This window comes from Pelodiscus sinensis, chromosome 2 (assembly GCF_049634645.1).
Source record: "Pelodiscus sinensis isolate JC-2024 chromosome 2, ASM4963464v1, whole genome shotgun sequence".
Taxonomy (NCBI): Eukaryota; Metazoa; Chordata; order Testudines; family Trionychidae; genus Pelodiscus; species Pelodiscus sinensis.
In genome coordinates, this window is record NC_134712.1 from 166,527,018 (window position 1) to 166,549,137 (window position 22,120).

Below are 22,120 nucleotides of genomic sequence, written 5' to 3' on the forward strand. Positions count from 1 at the left end.
TTGATAGAGTTAATTTAGAACCATATAAGGAATATAAGTTTTTAAAAGTTTTTCCTCCAGTGGGATTACTTTGCCTTTATCAACATTGCTTTAACTTGCTATGGTGTTGCCCATTCACCTAGTTCAAGTATCTTGAAATTCCTTACAGTCTTCTCTGGCCTTTATTGTCAGGAAAAAGATCCCTGGGGCTTATCTTTCTAATATCCGTTGTGGTGAAGCCAGTGTTCCCTCTAAGCTGCGCGCAGCAGAGTTTCACAAGTGATTAATCAGCCCTGCCTTGTCAGAGGCTCAGGGCTCCCTGTATGGAGTTGACTGACTGGGAGGGGTTGATTAATCACCTGTGAGACTGTGCTGCTGTTAAGCTTAGAGGGAACATTGGTGAAGAGTGATGCAAAGAAAATTTAGCTTCTCAGAAATTACCCTATCTTTAATTACTCCCTTTAGTCTTTGGGGATCCAGTGGACCTGATGATTCTTTCGCAGGCTTCTGGCATACTTAATGAATTTCTTGCTGTTCTTTTTAACAAAATGAATATAGATGTGCCTCACAGCAAAACATGAATGGTTACTGAAATCAGAATCCTTTCAACACGAGTGTCAATTATTTAAGGATGCATAAACATTATGCTCCCATGACAAGTCTGATTAATTTTCAAGGCAAGTATATTTATCATCACCGGAGTTACACAAGTGATCTTGGATAGTCTGTGAAATAAGTGTGTGTCAATTATAAAACATACTGCCTGGGCCGAAGGTCTTCCAGCAGCAATCACAGAGGCGCTTTTGAGAAGTTTTATTATTTGTCTATTCTTTTTTTTGTCAGGCAACAAAAGAGAGCTGAAATCTTTTGAAAAACAAAAGGGGCAGTCTTTTAAAAACATATGCATTAAAAGAAAATCACATTTTGATCACTCTCTGGATCTTCTTTCTTTCTTTGGGGGCTGGAGAGAAGTCCTAAAAGTATTACACTCAGTCAGAGATGTACCATCTTCTCATTCCATCATCCCTAAAGGAAACATCCATCATTTTCTTCTGCAATTGAAGCTCTTGACCTAAATCTGATGTGGAATATCATCCTTTGTCTGTGCTTAAGTGCATGCTTTTTAAAAGACAGACATAATTTTTTTTGAAAATAATTAAATAAATAGCCGTTGACATTCAGATTACAGAAGCAAAAATATGTTCATGCTTGTGTCCTCAGGCTCATTCTGTTGTCTCTGGACATTCTAGTACACACTTTTCAGCATGAAAGAAGTGTTCTACCAATACCTATCTATCTAGATAAAACAATGTGAATTTTAAAAGAAGAAGACCACTAAATCTATATTTCCAAACTTTGGAGTTCAGGGTTTCACATTAGGCCATTTATTTTTATATGGTAACTTGGTTTGTAGTTTTATCATCAGTGATTGCCTACTGTGTAGTAAGTGCAATTTTGTATTAAAGAATTTAAAGTGATAAATGATATAGGTTCTTCCAAGCTGAAGGACCCAAATTGTCAATGAGACTGTTGATGTTAAAAGTTTTAATATAATACAGTACAGTCATGAGATAACAGAAGATGACAGTTTTCTCCCCCAGGAAGCCAGAATTGTGAAATTCTCTCCCCATAAAAGTACTTCTGTGGTAATCTTTAGGACTATGTGCAAATTTTTTTTTCTTCGCACCATTTAAAAAAAATTTTTTTTCCTTTTTGTATGGCTTTGTATTGTTTTTTGGGTTCCCCAACTTCAGATAAACTCCAATTTGTTAATATTTGCCAAACTACAGTTGGTCGGTTTTCTTTCTTTTTTTTTTTTTTTTTTGGCTTTTTATTTTATTATTAGGGCACCCAAACTCTTTGAAAATGGGCACCAAATTTTTTTTTTTATTTATTCTGTTTTCTAAGAGGAAAAATGGCATTTATGAAAACACAAATTAGTCAATAGTCCACCTTCATCAGTAATTTAAAAAAATCCAGTGATATAGAAGCATAAACACCATACTGAATAATGTCACAGTTCTGAAATGCAATTGTGAATATGAACCCATCCTTTGCAACTAGGAAGAGCTTCACTGACTTTAAATGATACTTGGTGTGGATGTATTGCCCACACAACTGGGTTCACAGGGATAGAGTCTAATTGTGTATTTAGAGAGGGTTGGGTTGATTTTTTTTAAGCTTGTTCTGCCTTCAAATATATGCAACTTCAGGTGAACTTTTTTCTTTTTACAAGAGACTCAATCATGTAACATATAAATCTGTGGTAAGGAGCCTTGGCTGAAAGAAACAAAGGAGATTTAGACCCCTTACTATAGAACCTGTAGGTCTTTACCCTACCAGAGCAAGAGCTAGACAGTACTCTCTCTGGTAAATTTTTGGTTTTTTGAGACATCTCCAGTCCTCTCTGCACTTCATCACAGAGCAGTTACAAAGTTTCTACAGCCATGATATGAAAGAAATGCATTGTAACCTGCATTATTTAAAATTAAAGATATTTCAGATTTTAAAATAAAAAAAAAAAATCTCCTAGCAATCCTAGGTGAAACAACTCAACTTGCACTACAAAATTCCTTTGATATTTGATAGCCTGTAAGTTAAAATCCTCATCCAGCAGCTTTAATGCACGTGTGCTCTCCTTGAACTCATGCAGTTATGTAATCATAATTCTACATTTATAAATTCAATAAATACACTAGAGTAAGAAAACCATTTCCGCATGCAACACTGCATCCCAAGTTTATAGCCTGGACAAAAATATTCACAGCTTAGCTGTACAGTGAATTCCTAAAACAAAAGGCAATTCCCCTTATATCAGTATGAGCATGTCTCACGATTTTTTTCAGTTATTCACTCTGCGAGCCAGTATTTCTTCTACAGTGTTGAAACAAGAAATATCTAAAATTCAGAGTACAATTGACCAAATTGGATTATCAAACAAAAAGGATTACAGACATCACCAGTACAGCTTGTTCTTAAAATAAAAACCTCTGCTTACCATTTATTTCTACTGAGAGTCATGAGGTAGCTTTTGCCTGTCAAATCTCTAGTCATTAAAATATCCTAATTTCCATCTTGATTCTTGGATAGGAAAGGGTCAGTAGTGTTGCAGAAACACACAGCCCCTGGAGAATGTAGGGTGGGAGAAGCTAGGAAATTTTCTGGTGTACTCCTTTTGCAGCCAGTTAGAAAACAACATCAGTGCTCTAAATAATGAATTATTAAACTGGGGGTTGCAAACAGGTGTCTCTATCTCACAGCCTCTCTGCATCTCCCATTAATTTCTTAAATGCATGAAAACATTTCCATTGCTATTAGGTTTTGTAAAAGTTTACTTCTACTGTATCCATACTAGATTGTATTGATAATGTGCCCTTAAATACAAAACATGTTTTTAACAACGAAGGACAGAAGCAGAACTACTAGCACAACAAGCTGGTTTCAGAGAGGGGCAAGGCATACACAAGCAAATCATGAATATCCACCACAGCCATTAAAAATTCAGAGCTTATGATCACCTACTGATCATTTGCTTTATTAACTATCCAAAAGCATGTGATAATGTTGTTGGCTACGTCTACACTACGAGCCTCTTGTGGAAGAGTACATGCAAATAGATCACTCATTTGCATATGCTGCGCCCTCATTTGCATTTCCTCTTCTTTTCCCTTTTGCACAAGAGGTTTTTGCTCAAAAAAGCGCTGTGTATATGGTGCCTTTCTGTGCAAAAACCCCCCTTTTGCACAAAAACAAGAATGGCTCTTGCGCAAAAGAGGGTTTTGCGCAAAAAGGCGCCGTTTACACACCATTTTGCACAAAAACTCTTGGGCAAAAGGGAAAGGAAGAGGAAATGCAAATGAGAGCATGACATATGCAAATGAGCACCCTTATGCATTTGCTCTTCTGCAAGAGGCTTGTAGTGTAGATGTAGCCCCTCTGACAGGAGGCACCAGCCCTTCACTGTGAAAGCTGAGCCTAACCAGCTCACCTGGCTAAAGAAGGCTGCTCCCACAGCCCTGCTGGGCATGCTCAGACTGAAGCCCAGGTATAAAAGCTTGGAGGGAGGCTCAGACTGGGGTGGCTGTTGAGAGGACTGGTGTATTACTTGAGCTCCTGCATGTAAGCTGCCAGACTGGGAGGCCAGCCATTAGGGAATAGCCAGGGAGGCTTCCAGCCCAGAGGAGGAGGAGGAGGAGCAGCAGCAGATGGATGCTGCAGAAGAGGCCAACCAGCAGAGACCAGATGTGGAAGGGCCCAGCTCAGCGGATGCAGATGGGTAACGTGCCGGAAATCCTGGACAGAGTAGGAAGTAGCCCAGGGTGGGGAACTGGAGTCCCCGAGAGCTTAGTGTATTTTGTGTGAGCTCCCTGCTTACCACTGACATGGCCCTGGGCTGAAACCCAGTACAGAGGAAGGGCCTGGGGCCGTGTACCTCATTATCCCCCAAGGGGGACAGTATACCTGGACTACTGATTTGGTCACTAGGCTGCACTGCCCTGGTAAAGAGAGCTTTTATAGAGACCCTGGCTAAGCCAAGCCACACTGCCCTGGTGAATGGGGCATCTACTATAGACTCTGGATGGGCGGGGGAGGCTGTACCTCCTGGGGAAGAGTGGGCTTTGTGGTATATCTGTATCTGTTGCAGAAGACATGGGGTGTGGTGCCAGGAAGCCCAGGGGCTCAATAATGCTCCTTGGGTGAGGGACAAGGAACTACCCCATGAGAGTCCTATATGACAGTCTTTGGAGGACACTGGCAGACATGAGTATCAAGCAAACTGAAATGCTCCTGAATTATATGAGAAGGGTGGAAAAACAGAGGGCTTACAGTAGGTTGCAAAAGCACAGGGCATTGCAGTGAGCTTGTTTCTCTCCTCTGCACACTGGCATTTGCACAGATGTTCCAGCTTCTCTCTGAGCTATTGCAACAGAAGCCAAGGGTATGAGGTCTACCAATGTTTGTTTGCAAATTATGATAAAACTATCTTTAATCCTTCTCAAATGTAATAAAGCTTTCTAATAGCACGAACTGCTGAGTAGTTTGTTAATTTGGTTTGTAAATATTTTGTTTCTTTTTTCCATATTTCCCATTAACTATGATTTGACTATGTGAATAGTGCTAATAAATGCTATAATTCCCTGATCACATCTTGATTTAAAAATGTATTCTCCCAGAGCATGACTCAGGAGAGAACCACAATCTTTCTGATCCTGCTGCTAGAAAGACAGCATAGTGCTTAAAAACACCTGACTCAAAGAAAACAGCACAGACATTAGAAAGATTAGGGAACCATTTCTCCCTAATCAAAACGAACTTAGATTACACCATTGAAGCAGACACTTGAGTTTTCCATGCTGTGTCATTTGGCCTACTACTGAAGTGTAGTGTTGCTGGACCTAGTGTCTGACATTTACTCTATAAAATATTTTTAAAATGCAAACCATTATCTCTAAGGGTATGTCTACACTACCCTCCTATTTCGAACTAGCGGGGTAATGTAGGCATACCGCAATTGCAAATGAAGCCCGGGATTTGAATTTCCCGGGCTTCATTTGCATAAGCGGGGCGCCGCCATTTTTAAGTCCCCGCTCGTTCGAACCCCGTGCCGCGCGGCTACACGTGGCACGAACTAGGTAGTTCGAACTAGGCTTCCTAGTTCGAACTACTTAGTTCGTGCCGCGTGTAGCCGCGCGGCACGGGGTTCGAACGAGCGGGGACTTAAAAATGGCGGCGCCCCGCTTATGCAAATGAAGCCCGGGAAATTCAAATCCCGGGCTTCATTTGCAATTGCGGTATGCCTACATTACCCCGCTAGTTCGAACTAGCGGGGTAGTGTAGACATACCCTAAGTGACATAAAAGGCTGGATAAAATTCATCAAAAAGGAAAACTGCAGTTACGGATTAAAAATCATTATTTTGGAAAAACAACTTGAAACAAAACCAACTTTGAGTAAGGTCATACCAAATTCACAGTCATGTAGAAAATGCATCATAGACCAGGAAATTGGCATCTCACTATGAAATCTGGTCCTTTATGTTCTTTTACTCTATACTACGTAGATGTCACAGGGGAGACCAGTGTTTCTTAGATTGGGAGTCCTGACCCAAAAGGGAGTTTCAGAAGTGGGATCTAGGCATTGCTGAGGCTATTCTTGACAGAGAGCGCTCTCAGTAATGTGTTGGGGTCCTCACTTCTGGCCTTGATGGCTGCCCAACTTGTGCAAGGGAGGTCCATGATGAAATCAGGTCAGCCCTGGAACAGTCTTAGGCTGGCACATCTCTACTCTTTGTAAGGCCCAGTGAGATCAGAACTGAGGTGGAGGGAAATAAATCCAAATAAATTAGCAAACTCTGGTTGGGTGCATCATCCGGGATGACAGGCCCGGCCAGCAGAACTCTAGGCACAGCCAGCAATGTGAGCTCTATTGTGCCTATCTCAAAACAGCAAGGCTGAGGAAGGAAGTCCATTAAGAGGCAGCTTGGGGGTGGAAATGGTGCATTTTCCATGTCAGAATCCTGTTTGTACTATATCCAATACAGCGGGGAATGAAAAGGTCATTTTATTAGGAGGAGGAGTGAGCTACTCAATTGGATTTCCTATTTCCAGAATGATGAGTGCTGTGGCAAAAAAAATTATCCACCTTTGAAGTAACAAATTGTATCAAAGGAATAGTAAATGCCTAGACAAGCACTCCGAGCGTCCCCCTTCAAATTTGCACCAAAATTACCTCAATGAAAATGATCTGTATTAGAGAAATGGCAACACTTAAAAAAAAAAGAGAAAAATTTGGACCAGCATTCAGAGCTGTGAAACACATAGCACCTATTCTGTATTCTTAAACAGATGAAAAAACGGAAACGTAATGCATGCAAAAGCTGAAGTATTTTCTTTTCCATATGTGTACATCAGCTATCATTCCAATTTAACAAAAGGACATGTTCAAGCTATTCTACTTGAAAGTACGTAAAAAAAAAAAATCAAGAGCAGGATGTTCGGGGAGCAGGGTTGGGGACTAAGGCTGACAGACTGCATACCTTATTCTAAAAGTAACTCAGTAAACAGCTTTATGGAGTTTGAAATATGTCCAGACAGGTTCACTTTTTTTCTATTCTGCCATATACATAATTAGGATACATACATAATTAGGATTAATAGTCAAATGTGACACTAATTTAAATCTCTCAGAGGAAATTATGGAGATTAATATATTTTATTCTCCCCCCTCCCCCCGCGACTATCAGTTTTGTTGGTGATGCTGAAAAAAAAAATCAAAACCGTCTGGTGGTCCATCTATTTTTATGGCACCTACCATCTGAATATCTGTTTGGGTAATGACCAGGAAAAGAAGGCTGGAATAGCTGTTTTACTTTCTGAACATCCAACTGATAGGCTACAAAGATTCAGTAGCATCTGCTGTCCTCTCTCCAGGACCTGGAGAATATGTTAGTTACAGGGTCCTAGTCAAGAAGAAAACAGAGGAACAGTCATTTGTTTTCACCTTCCAAGACACTTAGCTACCATGGTGATAGCAGCTTTAGGAAATGGATTAAATAAATCATCATCAACTTTGCCAGATCTTCATAATGCCTTGCACCATGAGCATCACTACTGCCTTACATGGACTGCATTGACCAAAACTGTCTCATTTACAACAGCATAGACAGACTGGTGCACGGGGTGGGGGTAGAGAGCTGAGAATGATTTGGAAAGGCCAGTACTATCAAAGAAAGGATGTTCATGAACAAATATACTCTGCCCGACACCAGTAGGTTTGTGGTGTTACAGCTTCTGGGCCTCATCTCACTGGTGTTCTGGACAAATGTTGGATTTCTGATTAGAACCATTAGGCTTCATGGCAGCCAAGTAACTTTTATTGAAATTATGCAGACTCATGTGTTAACAGACAAGTTACCAACACTGACAATATGAGTAATGGCCATATCTTCACTAAGCAGAAGATTGATTGTGGCAGCATCAACAGCATCAGTCTTCTGCAGTTCAATTTAGTGGTCTAGTTAAGACCCACTAAATCAGCCATTTCCAACCCGAGGCTTGCAAGCCACATGCGGCCCCTTTTCCCCCCAGGTGTGGCTTGCAAAGGCCCCCCTTCCCATGGTTCAAAAGCCGCCTCTGTGCCCCCAAAAACGGCCCTCTCCTCCCGGCTCCCTGTGCTGACCTGGGCAGGGGAGCCGTCCGGCACAGCCATGAAAGCTGCAGAAATAAAGATAGCGGCAGGAGTTGTTGCTTCATAATTTCTAGCTCTTGGACACAAAGCTTCCTTTGAAGAATGCTTCACGTGATAATTGTTATAAAAATTGTAGTATGGTTTATTAAGCAACACCATAAACAGTTATGTAAAACATGCACTAATTGTTAGTTTCTTTTATCAAAATGTTCCATAATTAGGTTTTTTTTTAAACACTTAAAACTGAAAACACAAAAGCTAGAAATATGCCCCCTTCTCCAAGTCTCCTTCTCCCTACTGTTCTAACCAAGAAAGAAGACTGCAATTCTAAGATGAACTTTTCTGTGTATAGAAAAGAAGGAAAATAAGAGAAAATAAATGTATTTTGTGTTTACAAACAGTACAGGTAGAAGCCAGTTTGAAGTTTTTCAGCATCCTCGACTCAAGAGTCATGGAAAGGTTGATAAAATTTTTGTTACTGGTGTTTTAGGACTTGTCTATGCATGGGGTTTAGTGCACACTAGCTCAAGATAGCTGGTGTGAAAATTCCTACAAACATACAATGCAATTCCTTACAGTGCATTAACTCCTGCACTTACCACAAACTCTGGAGGACTCTGTCAAAATGTATTTGATTTCAAAGTGAATTGAGTTAGTGTGAGCTACTATTTCACGTGCATGCAATGTAGCTTCATGCTACTATTGCAGTCCTCAAACTTCTATCCCACACTGCTTTTCAGGCATCTGTGACTAGCCTGTCTGTTTACTGGGGTACCCTCCATGTGAATGCCGGGGTGATGACCTATTTGCACCTGGATTCTAGTACAGATGAACTACAATGATATTACTCCAGCAGTCTTTGTAACATACCTCAAGCAGCCACTTGAAGCTGTGCCGAGAGCCTAGATCTCATTGCCAGCTGGGAAGAAGCATCAGAGCAGCAAATTCCGGGGGCCAGCTACCACACTAAAGATGTGTTTGTGAGCACTGCATGTCTGAGAAAGAGGTCATGACTGGGACATCAACCAATCCTGGATGAAGAGCAAACAGTTCAGGAAGACTTGCATTAAAACCACAGTATGACTGTGGAAATATAGCCTGTCCATTTGTCGAGGAGCTGGTTGGGATTTTATGCAATTACACCACTGTTGAACCTTCCAGTCTAAAGTGGAAACAGAGAAGATTACTATCCAGCTGGTCCCCAGGTGCCGCCTGCTAACTCAACCAATCCATAGAAGCATCTTCAAGGTACAACCTTAACTGCAAAGGCAAACCAGGAATAATTCTCAATCCCCCAAAAAGCTCCGAGGCACAAATGCAAACCCAAACTGCACACTCTAAAACCCCAATGTATCCCTCCTCATATATGCAGCACTTAGCAGGTCTGAGGTCTCCCCAAGACTCCAAAGAATCTCATGGAGAGGAAAGCAGAAATCATGTTAAAAATCCACTGTACCAGCCCCTCTGTAAAGTGCACAATAATTATCTTTTTTTCCCCTACTCCTCCAAACACAACATCTGCAGTGGTCAAGACCCTGAACGATGGGGGCTTCAGCAACAGCTGAGCAATTGGCTAACCTAAAAGGGAACTTGGATGCGGAACTTGGATGAAATATTTGCAAACCTAGTGGCAGAATCCCCCTCCAAAAATGAAAAAAAAAAAACAAAGAGCTGACAGGTGTATGTGAAACCAGAGAAGGAAAAAAGACAGTGAGCTATCCAGAGAGAGTGATAAAATGGCCATATACAGCATAGAAATTACCAGACAGAACACTGCCATGGCAAAAGATATTAGCAAGTGTGAAAAAAATCAGAGTAAGGGATGGGGGGGACTGTTCCTATAAAATCAGGACATCTGGTCACAATAAAAGATACTGTAGAGAAACACTGGGTCATGCAAAATCAACTCTTGTAGGTGATCCAGCAGCAGAATGCTCAGCTGCAGTGCATGCTGCTAGCAGGCACACAAAAACACAATGCCCTCAAACAGTTGATGGATGATACAGGGCAATGGGACACCTGTATATGTTCCCGGCTGTATATGTATATGTTCCTGCAACCATGCTCCCAGATGCCATTGCCCTCCCTGGCCTAAATTCCAGACAACAAGAACTGCACCTGGGAACTCACCTTTTTCAAGGCCTATAACAACGCCAATTAGTGTAAGTCCCAACACTGTACACCAGAATGCAGCTTCAAGCTGTATACTTGACTGCAAACTGGATCCCGCAACTCGTCCCCAACATTATTGCATGGCACCCACCATTGCATTGTGTCACTTTAAAACTGTTTCACTGTTGTTTCAATCAAAGGTTTATTTCTGGATGCTTTGGAACAGATTGAATTTTCAACTATTTTAATATTAAACAACATTCATACAGAATCTGCAATGCATAGAACAAGAAAATGGTGGCTTTTCCCTACTTATATAAAATAAAGAATGCCACAATGTTTCATTTTTACCACCCATCAAAAACCTGCAATGTCCACAATCCAACTTATCACCACTTCCCCACCCCTCAGGATAACAGATGGATGTGCAGCTGTACAGTTTTGGGCCTGAGACAAAGTAAGAGCAAAAAGTAACCCTACAAACACTGCCCTGGCTGTTTCTATTTTCTAATGGGTGCCTTAGTGGCTGCTCAAACCACTAACCAGGTCCCCCACCAATTGTTAGGCCTTTGTCCCTACTCACAGATATTGTGCAAAATACGACATGCAACTATAATCTTAGCCATTTTTTCCTCCTGCTGCTTCTAACCTGGCCCACAGACAGTGCCAGCTTCCTTTCAGATGGCCAAATGCACGAGTCACTATTATTCTGCAATGACTGAAGCAATAGCTAAATAGTTCTTTTGTGCAATTTGTTCTGGTGGCCTTTCAATGCCTTCATTAGCAAGGGAAGCAGAGAATACGACAGGTCTCCCAGGATAATCAGAGAAATCTATGTTCATAAAGATCCTGGGGGCAAAGCCTCCTTTATTTCTTATGGCAAACAGAGCTGAGTTCCAAAATATACTAGCATCATGGACTGTACCAGAACACACTATATTTCCATTTGTTAACCTGCATATAAAATCAGGCATCAGGTCATCAGAGGCATCACAAAGAAATGCTACTTTCTGTTTATAAACTCTGAACCTTTGTGAGAGCGCAAATGATAGGTCCCGTCAATTGCCCACACACAGTTTGAGGACCCTTTAATTATCTCCTGAGATCTATAAAGCTTTCTAACCCAGTGACACAATACCTTATGCACAGTCCATGCTGAACTGGCTAGTTATGGACTGGTAACATTTGAGTGTGGCTCACTTCTTAGCTTGTAATGGTGAGCTGCTCAACCAATGGTACAGGACACCACCTGCTGCTATACTTTCACTACAGCTTCAGGACTCGTTTGACACAGGTCTCAAAAAGGCTACCTTTGCCATCCTGAAATTCTGTCACTAATCTGATTATCTCAGGTCTGCAGAATGATGCCTTCCCACGAATCGATGCTGATCTCCTGAGCCTAGAAATGATGCTGCATTGTGTGAAACTGCTCCAGAAACTGCTCATGAATAGATGCTGCTTGATAGAATCCTTCTCTTTCTCATCCTTGTTTTCCTGCCTCTGTTAATGCTGGAAAAGTCATTGATGCAGCCATATCATCTGCCCAGTGATGTGGCGGGCTAAGTCGAAAACCAAAGCCCTGAAATCTGAGCGCAAAATAAAGCCCCAACAGCCTCTGTGTATTTGAAGTTGCCAGCACAGTAGGGCACTGTTGGGTTCATACAGGCTAACAGTAATTCAAATGGTGCTAGCCCACCCAGAAAGAGAGAAAGCATAGGGCAGAAGAAACAGAATCGTGGGATTTTTTTTTAAATTTAACCCAATCTACCAGAATTCCACTGGCTTTCACAATGCTTCCCACAGTAAGAAAAATTCCACAATGCACACAACTCAGCAGCAAAGGATAATGAGCTTTTATAGCAGAATTCCACATGCTTGTAACATACCAAACTCCTGCCATGTATACAAAATTATGTGAATTACAGGAGGGCAGAGCTCTAAGTGCAACTTACACACTGGACTCCAACTGGAATGCGTCAACTCAGTGTGAACTAAACCACCTGTGCATAAGAATGGCCATACTGGGTAAGATCAAAGATCCATCTAGCCCAGTATTCTGCCAATGCCAGATTTCCCAAAGGGAGTGAACAGAAACACGCAATCAATCAAGTGATCCGTCTCCTGTCATCCATTTCCAGCCCTTGACAAACAGAGGCTAGGGACACCATTCCTACCCATTCTGGCTAATAAGTATTGATGGATCTAACCTCCATGAATTTATCTAGTTCTTTTTGAACCCTGTTAAAGTCCTAATCTTCACAACGTCCTCTTGCAAGGAGTTCCATAGGCTGACTGTGTGCTACATGAAGAAAAACTTCCTAGTTCTTATTAATAGATCTCAAAGTCACATACTGTTTCAGGCCAATTCCACAAGCCAAATACACAGGGAAGCCTTGGAACGTAACTTCATTTACAGGTTTAATTCGTATAACAAAGGTATGAATAAAGTCACTGGCTGGATGGTCCACTACATTCCACATCCTAATGACATAAAAAACCAAACAATGGGTACTTAAGAACAATTTGCAACCTCTCTATCAGCTTCATGTAGCATGGAGACTCTAATTGAATACTTCTCTCCCCCTTTTCCCCTTCCTCTATTTATTTTGAAACCGGGCCTTTAATAACTCCATTCATCTGAAGAAGTGGGTTGTGCCAAAAGCTCATGATACTATCTACAGGCAGTCCCCGGGTTACGTACAAGATAGGGACTGTAAGTTTGTTCTTAAGTTGAATCTGTATGTAAGTCGGAACTGGCGTCCAGATTCAGCCGCTGCTGAACCTGATCAGTTTCAACAGCGGCTGAATCTGGACGCCAGTTCTGACTTACATACAGATTCAACTTAAGAACCCCAGGCATCCCCAAGTCAGCTGCTGCTGAAACTGATCAGCGGCTAATTCCAGGAAGCCCAGGGCAGGGGCTTCCTGTAGTCAGCCACTGGTCAGTTTCAGCAGCGGCTGACTTGGGGACGCCTGGGGCAGAGCAGCTGGGGTGCTGCTGGGTTGGTCCAGTAGCGCCGCCACTCCTCGGCGCTACTGGACCAACCCAGCAGCACCCAAGCTGCTCTGCCCCAGGCGTCCTGATTCAGCCGCTGCTGCAACTGACCAGCAGTGGCTGAATCAGGACGCCTGGGGCAGAGCAGCTGGGGTGCTGCCGGGTTGGTCCAGTAGCGCCCAGAGCGGCACTACGGGACCAACCGGCAGCGCCCCAGCTGCTGCATCACAGGCGTCCGGAGCAAAGCCGCGGAGCACGGAGGCAGCAGGACAGCCCAGACGTGCCATGGCTGTCCTGCTGCCCTCAGGCTCCGTGGCTTTGCTCTGCTTTGCTCCCCGTCCCCCTGGTCTGCAGACCAGGGGGACGGGGAGCAAAGCGGCGGAACACGCGGGCAGCGGACAGCCCAGATGCGTCTGGGCTGTCAGCTGCCCATGTGCTCCGCCGCTTTTCTCTGCTTTGCTCCCCGTCCCCCAGACCAGATGAATTTTAATGAATTGCAGATGAATTTTAATATTGATAAATTCAAAATGAAAACAATACTCTACCGCAAAATCTCTTTTTTTTTTTTGGGGGGGGGTGCCCCTGCTCTGCTGGTGCCCTAAGCACATGCTTAGTCTGCCTATTGGGTAATCTAGCCCTGGGCCAGAGGCCTACAGAAGACTGCTAGAAGGGAAGTATGTTATCCCTAGATTAAGCAGGTCTCTGTTCCCTGGGTAAACTGGCAGGGGCTGGCCTAGAACCAGCAGGAACGTTCCAGAATTAGGTTGGACAATCAGGCCAGTTGGAACACCTGGAGCTAATGAGGAACCTTCCAGAGCCAAAGGAGACAAGCTAATCAGAACACCTGAGGCTAATCAAGAACCAGTTGAGACTGGCTTAAAAGGGCTCCTCTTCTGTTAGTTCAGAGGCATGCAAGGAGTTTGGAGGGGGTAAGGAGACAGAGATCTGTTGCTGCTGCCTTAAAGTCCCTGGCCTGGAAACCAGACTAGTGAGTGGGCCAAGGTTCCCTCAACTTCTCCCACACCACTACATAGTCTGTCCCTGGGTAATGAGACCAGGACTCTAGAGGGGTTCCATCCCATACTATGGACTAGCCTGTGGTGAGTATGGCTCTGTAGGCTGTGGCCCGGGCCTCTAGAAAAAGAAGAGGCCGTGTAAAGGGTCATAGTGAGCCTCTGAGGCTGAACGCTGTCTGCCAGAAGTGCAGAACCCAAGGGCAAAGCCAGAGCTCTGCTATGCTGTACAATTTCTACTTTGTTCCCTATGCCCTCTAATTTACTTGTCTTCTCCGAGTAATAGAAATATTCAGAGATCATTTTTGTTTTGAAGTGTTTGCATAGTTGTGCTGAACTGCAGAAAGATCTTATAATGTGTGAATCTAAGCCACACAGGATGAGGGGGCATGTGGCGGGGTCACCAGCCCCTTCCCTTTTAACACCAAAGCCAGGTCTTTTCTGCGCGAGCCCAGCAGCCCAGTCCTTTCTGGGATCCCCAAATCATCTGGGAGGAAGGGGTAGGGGGTCCCAGGCCCTCCCTCTCCACCGAGCCCCAACCCAGGGCCCTATCAGGGGCGGGTGGCTCCCACCACTGGCTCAGCAGGGAGTTCTCCCTGAAACTCGCTGAGCCTACCGGGACCTTGCCTGGTCCCTGCCCTGGGTTACTTCCTACCCCCTCACCCTGTCCGCAGCAGTCCCACCTCTGGATGCGGATCCGGCGACAGCAACAACCTTGGCAGGCGTGGCTTGGGAGTCTGCAGTGGCTGGGCCAGCAACGGCTTCTCGGGGGGCTGCACAGCACAGGTGGCGGTGCAGTATGGCTTGACCCAGCGGCAGGTACCTGGTCTAGAGCCTCTGGTTCCAGCTGCAATGGCTGTGGTTCCATTGTCTGGAGAGGAGCTCCTTCCTCTCCAGTGGCCAGCCCCAACTGAGCAGCCCTGCAGCCTTTTATACCTGGGCTGCATTGTGAGCATGCCCAGCAGGGCTATGGGGGAGTGGGTTTTCTACTCAATAGATGTGCTCTCCTCCCTCCCTCTCCCCCTCCCCCCTCCAGTTCAGTGCGGGGCTGGCCAGCCCCATCACAGGGCAGCTTTATGGAAACATTCTTCTGCATTCTCCAATTAGTATTTTCACACCTAGATACCACAGTGATTAGGAGCTTTTTAAATGGAGAGAAAGAGAGAGAAGACAGACACCAAATGTTTGAGAGCATTCAACTCCTTTCACTTACAAATGACTGCAAGTATCATAATGAACACCAGAAGTGTTGATCTCCTGAGTTACCTAGGTCAACAATTTGTACTGCTAGATATTTATTGTTTTGTTTAAATGGAGCCCTGAGACTTAAACACAGACGTTCAAAAGGAGAGTCCTGCAAAATGTTAAGACGCTTCCCAGGAAATTGTATTTGAAACTTTTTAGCATTTCATTCTGCACAATTTCACACCCTTAAAATCTCACAGTTTCTCTCAATTTTGGAGCAATGTTTTATTTTGTTTGTTAATCCCTGAAACATGAAAACATTAAAAACCCCACTTCTTACTTAAAGTCCCTTGTGACAAGAATCCTGAATTTTCACTTGCAACATCTTAACATTCTAAGCAAGGAGTTCAAGATTGCTATGCTCCATGACAACCACCATCCTCAAGATCCTATGGTAAAAAATAAGGGAAGGAGGATGTTGTGGAGAATAGGTATGTCTCATCAAACGTTGACTCTAAATGTGCTCTTCAACATGAAAATGAGGCACTTCAACATGGACTTCTCCCCAGAGCCTTACTTCCTGTGACTGAGTGGGAATAATTTAGCAACCTCTCATTAATGGAGGATCATGTTCCCCTGTACTTCCTTCCTGCTCATTTCTTTTCCTCTTGCACTTTTATATGCAACATTCCACAGCTGTGGTGTCCAGGATTAAGACTGAGGTGACTAGAAGCTTAACAATATAGTGTTACAATGCATGTGCTACTACAGTACATTCCAGACCTTACAGCTCTGATTCTAAGTCTATAATATTTCTAAGTCTCCAGATGATGTGAATTTGTTTAGTGATTGCTGTGGGAACCCATATCATGATGAACTGATTTTCTTTTCATAAAGATTCTCTTTGGGTATTTTTTTTAAACACAAATGGAAGGACTTTCTGGATTGAAATTTTCCAGTACTCATGAACAAGACCTGTTTATTTAACTCTCCTACATTTCAAAGTACCTACATTTCAAAAGGTTGCCATATCAAACTTGGCTACTTTACAAATAACTATCCAATAGCAAATAAATGCAAAGTTTCCATGAAATGTGTATAGAAACTCATGCCTATGTTTTTTGTTACAATCCATGTTTCAACACTGAATGCCAAATTAATTTACAATAACATCACATAAAGTAGTGTTGAAGGGATCTACACTCAATGTGTGTGTACAAGCAACAGCAGAACTTGCACATAAATATTATGGAAATTCAGCCTAAGACTACACATACTATGAGGTAGTGTCAGTTTGCCTTTTTTCCTCTGAGAAACTAGTTTGTGGCTACTTCTCCTGATTTGGAACCTACCTTAGTCATATTGGCTCCCCAGCCTGTGTACTCACACATAGCTCAGTGAGAGATGGCATGGATATAAAAAGTAGCATACCTGTGGTAGCAGAGGCAACAATAGCACTCCTTACCAGTGCCAAGCATAAAGCTTCCCAAAACCCTTAGTTCATAATGTAGACACAGCCTAAGCAACATGTAATAGAAAAAAACCTTGGCAAGCAAGATGTAAACACCAAGGCGGCAATGAGATAACCGATGAAATAATCACTAAGGTTATACAAAGGAATTAAAAAAGCATCACTGAAGCAGATCACAAGTAGGAAATTTGCAGGAGAACCAATGGGTTCACTACTACCCCCAGAATGTATTACATGTAGGAAACCAAAGAGGATTCAGAGATTGCAGAGAATATCATTATTTTCCCTGTAGTCATTTTTATCATTGAAGTAGTGGGAAAATACCTGCGTAGGAGTTACTCTCTATATTAACTGAATGTGAGAGACAGTCACAAAAAGAGCTAACCAGAAACAAAAAAAAGCTAATAAAACAATCTGAGAAATTAAATTGTAAAACATGAGGACCTTTTGGCATTCAATAAAGACTTTGAAGAGAAGAAACACCTATTAACAAAAAAGGAAGATTACTGGAATGAAAACAGCTGCTGGTACTTAGACTGCCAATCCAAATGTGCCCTTCATAGGGAAATACATCTGCCTTCAGTGCCAAGCCAAACACTGTAAAACTCTAGAAAACAACAATGCCTGGGGGGTGAAAGGGGAGGAGATGCAGGAACCAAACATTCATTATGAAATTATATAAGAAGTCATACAGTCCCAACTCTATATCAATTGCTGTCCACTTAATCTGTATTCAGTTGCAAACGAGATGTCAAAAAGGCAGGTGGGAAGTATAAATCATCCCAAAGAACAAGCATACCTTGAATACCAGCCTTCTTTCTTTTTCAAGTATTATGTTCATCGAGCCTACATTCAGGAGCAGCTACCAGCAACAGTCCATTTAAGAAGCAAGTATGAGGATTAGCAATTAAACGAAGATGGTAGAACAGCACTCCCAAACTAAGCAACAGATCTAGCCACCAAGACAAGCTACTGAAGATATCAACTGAACTCTAGGTTATTACCATACATATATATCCTTGTAAAACCATGAGACTGTTAGTTTTGGATGCACTAAAATTAAGTCCCAAGAAAGGAGTGGCTCACAAAATAGGTGAGAAAAAATGAACTACTCCATTTTAAAAACATATTAATGATAGTGTGGTGACATCTTTGCTGTTTCTTTAAATCTTTACCAGGAAGCCTGGCAGAAGAGGGGCTAACGAAGTTTTAAGTCAGAAGTGAAAGACAAAGATAGAGGCATGCAATGTAGATAGTATTCTCTTTTTTAGTCTCAATGTCTTTTGTTCAGGGCTTGTGGCTGTTCGGAGATTCTTTACTAAGGTCTCCCAAAAGAATGTACAAAGGTTGAAAATCTTTGCACTGAAGCTGATATGGCAGCCAGATGAATTTACAAAATCCTTGTTGTCAGATTATATGGCTGCCATATGGACTTTGACAGCGCTCCAGAATAATTCAGGGTGCTTTAGTGGTAACAAATATTACAAACTTAGGGTATGTCTACACTACCACCCTAGTTCGAACTAGGGTGGTAATGTAGGCAACCGGAGTTGCAAATGAAGCCCGGGATTTGAATTTCCCGGGCTTCATTTGCATAAAGCCAGGCGCCGCCATTTTTAAATGTCCGCTAGTGCGGACTCCGTGCCGCGCGGCTACACGCGGCACGCACTAGGTAGTTCGGACTAGGCTTCCTAGTCCGTGCCACGTATAGCCATGCGGCACGGAGTCCGCACTAGCGGACATTTAAAAATGGCGGCTCCCGGCTTTATGCAAATGAAGCCCGGGAAATTCAAATCCCAGGCTTTATTTGCAACTCCGGTTGCCTACATTACCACCCTAGTTCGAACTAGGGTGGTAGTGTAGACATACCCTTAGAGAGGCAGTGGAAGCGAAAAGCTAACAATGCTCCTTAAAACACAAAGTAAAACTGGAGTCATAAGTCTCTCCTTCTGAATGCTCCAAGTGAGACATGTTAAGCTTCCTGGGAAGAGCCCAAATGAGAACTCAACAACAAGCTATAACCAAAGTCCACCAAGAGTAGAAATACTGAATCTGGATGAAGAGCCTCTTTGAGAACTTTTAGGGCTCACATCATGGTAGTATCAGATTATCACGACTTTGGTGTTCTGGACAGGAGATGTGTCAGACCTAGGAAGTCTGAGATTGAGAATCAATGTACCAAGCAGAAACTACTGTATTAACACTGCAGGAACTCTGCGCTGTTTGAACTTCCTGATGACCCAGGTACTGGAAGGAAGACACAAAATCTAGTCATGAAGAAGAACAGACAGACTCTCAACCACCTCTGAAACACAATCAGAGAACCTCCATCTTCTCTTTTGTTGCAAAGAGTCTAAGACATTTTCCCTACTCGTGAAAGACAAAAGTCCTATCGCTCGCTTGAGAAACTATCTGAGCAATGAATTTTTCTCAGAATAAATGTCAAGATGATGTCCATCTTCCTGGAAAATGGCAGAGTTGTGACAAGATGACACACCTACCATTTGCAGAACCTGACATCCCCTCCCCCTCAGTAGCATGGTTAAGAAAAAGCTCTCATCCCTGCCAGTTCATACAGTTACATACATTGTGGCTTAAGTATTGTCCGAAAAGATGTGCATTAGCCTGTTCCCTCATTTAAGCAAAGAAATCATTGCAAGATAGCTGAACTTCTCTTGACAATTTTTATATTTACATATTATTTATTATGATACTTATTCTCTTCAGATTTACAACATGATTGTACTGTGGGATGATCTAAGCAAGCCCCATGCATTCTAAGCATTACAATGAGAGACAATGGATAAAAGAGGATTAAAGGCATCCTTGCGAAATTGTCTACCGCATCTTGACTGTTTCAGGGTATTATCAGAGACCGTTGTGATTGATACCCTATTCATATTTTGCTGCATAGGTATCTGAACTTGACAGAGTGAGAGTCACAAAAGGACTTCTCTCCACCTCAATGAATGGTTCAAGCATGAGTATGTATACCTCAGAAGTGGGTTGAAAGTATAGCTAGGCAATTAGCAAATATGGTTGGAGCTGCTTAGTGTCCAAACAGGAGAACTCTGTATTGGCTATGATCCTCACCCATACAGAACATCTGGAATATGTGCCATATCAACTTAATAGATACACAGAAAAAATAATAATTTTCAAATAATAGCCCCAAACCAGCCTTGGAGCTTTACAGAGGGGAACACAGAATTTGAACCCTCAGTTATACATGCTCAGCTTTCTTAGCATTAGTGAGGGATGCAACCCCATGGGTATGTCTAGACTACATGCCTCTGTTGTCAGAGGCATGTAAATTAGACTACCCGACATAGTCAATGAAGCCAGGATTTAAATATTCCTGGCTCCATTAAAATAAAAATGGCCATCGCACTGTGCCGTCTCAGCTGATCGTCGGCACAGCACGCAAGTCAAGACACGGATCAGTTGACAAGGGAAGCCTTTGTCGACCACTCCTGTAAACCTCGTTTCATGAGGCATAAGGGAGTGGTCGACAAAGGCTTCCCTTGTTGACTGATCCGTGTCTTGACTTGCGCGCTGTGCCGATGATCAGCTGAGCCAGCACAGCGTGGTGGCCATTTTTATTTTAATGAAGCCGGGGATAATTAAATCCCAGCTTCATTGACTATGTCGGGTAGTCAATTGTGATTCTGCTTTCAAAAGCAGAAGCCCCACACTCCCTACAGGATTTCCTTTTGAAATGTAGAAGAGCCTCACCATGGCTCTTGTACATTTAAGGCTCAGTTGCTGCAGGGAGGCAAGGCCAGTGGGGGAGTGCCCCGCTATCCCTGTGGAGCTTCCTTTTGAAATGTACAAGAGCCCTGCCAGGACTCTTATACCTTTCAAAAGCTGAGGCGCTGCAGGGAGCGCTGCTGCTCCCATGCTCCCTGAGGGGTTCTTGCTAAAGTTCAAAGGCCGAGGCACCCTCATAGACTAATCGAATAGTCAATGGAAATCCCATTGTCTATTTGATTAGTTAATTAATCAAATTTAACATCCCTATTAATTACAATTTAAAAAAAAAAGAGAGTTGGTACCAAAACATTCCGGAACCAGGTGAAGTGGAAAGGAGGTTTCTAGTGCACTAATAGAGAATTATAGGGACTGACACATGCCCCATCTTTAAAAAGAATCAAAACTGTTGCAGTGCCTTTTCTTGGATCACTGAGGGCTCAAGACTTAATGTCTCTGCTATTCACTCCAACAACTTCTCAGACCTGGTGAAGTGGGCTGTGTGTTTGGTTATACAGATGAGTAGCCCACATTCTTATTCAGAACAGCACACAAAGCAAATAGATGGCTCTAACAGTATTCCTCCTTCTATTTTTCATTATCATCATCTTGTTCATCTAAGTAGAGGAAGGTACCACAGACATGACATTTTAAACATACTAGGATGATCTTCAGGGCATTTAGAAAATCTAAAATAAGAGATCACAAGTCTTTCAGGAGCTTTAAGAGACTTTTTCTTAGGAGGGTGACCCTTTATTTTGTGTTCCACATGGACCAATGAGGTCAATGAGTGTGGTGTTCAAAAACATAAGGACTAAGCCAAGAAGGTGACCAGAGACGCACAAGTTAACTTACTGTAGAAACAGAAGATTAAGATCTCCACAGCAGAAGATCCCTTGGGACTGAGGGCCCTCAGAACAAACTTCTAATTCCAGCCCTGAAAGCAGCAAATTCAACACCAAGAGCCTTCTGTACAAAACTGACCCTTATCCACAACTCACCAGAAGTGCAAGTGGAAAGCACAGCCTTCCTAAATGAGGTCCAGGTTACTAAAGGCACTCAGTAATAGAAATGCAAAGCTATTACTTAGTGCCTTACTCACCTACTAGTCAGATACTCCTCTTAAGAATACGGTTCATGTAAGTGTCTAAATAAATTACAAAAAGAAAATACTCCAAAAGATTGAAATTTGAAAATGATGAGACATTTACTGTTACCATGTTGATTAGTGTACTACAGTAATATTCTCTACTTTAATAAACTTACCGGGCTGATAATATTTCAATAAGCTGTTTCCTGTTCTGCACTCGGAGTTTGTTAGTCTTATATCTAGGATCTTTACTAACTTCAAGCAAATTCAGGATCTAAATGAAAACAAAAATATAGTGAATAAGAAATGCATTTAGCAGGCAAATGTAAAGATCATTT

At 42.6% G+C, this 22,120-nt stretch overlaps 1 protein-coding gene and 1 long non-coding RNA gene across 4 annotated transcripts in view; one reads left to right on the forward strand and one right to left on the reverse strand.

Annotated features, from left to right (window-relative positions):
- SUGCT (succinyl-CoA:glutarate-CoA transferase) overlaps positions 1–22,120 on the reverse strand; it is a 473,567-nt gene that overhangs the window by 240,644 nt on the left and 210,803 nt on the right. For all 3 annotated transcript variants that reach the window (XM_075921728.1, XM_006124080.3, XM_006124079.2), the window contains one exon: positions 21,959–22,056. In XM_075921728.1, coding sequence (XP_075777843.1) covers positions 21,959–22,056 — 98 coding nt within the window. The remainder of the gene's footprint in view (positions 1–21,958; positions 22,057–22,120) is intronic.
- LOC142827264 (uncharacterized) lies at positions 14,078–15,538 on the forward strand. Its single transcript, XR_012901871.1, has 3 exons — positions 14,078–14,202; positions 14,961–15,105; positions 15,409–15,538. It is a non-coding gene; the product is annotated as an uncharacterized LOC142827264 (long non-coding RNA).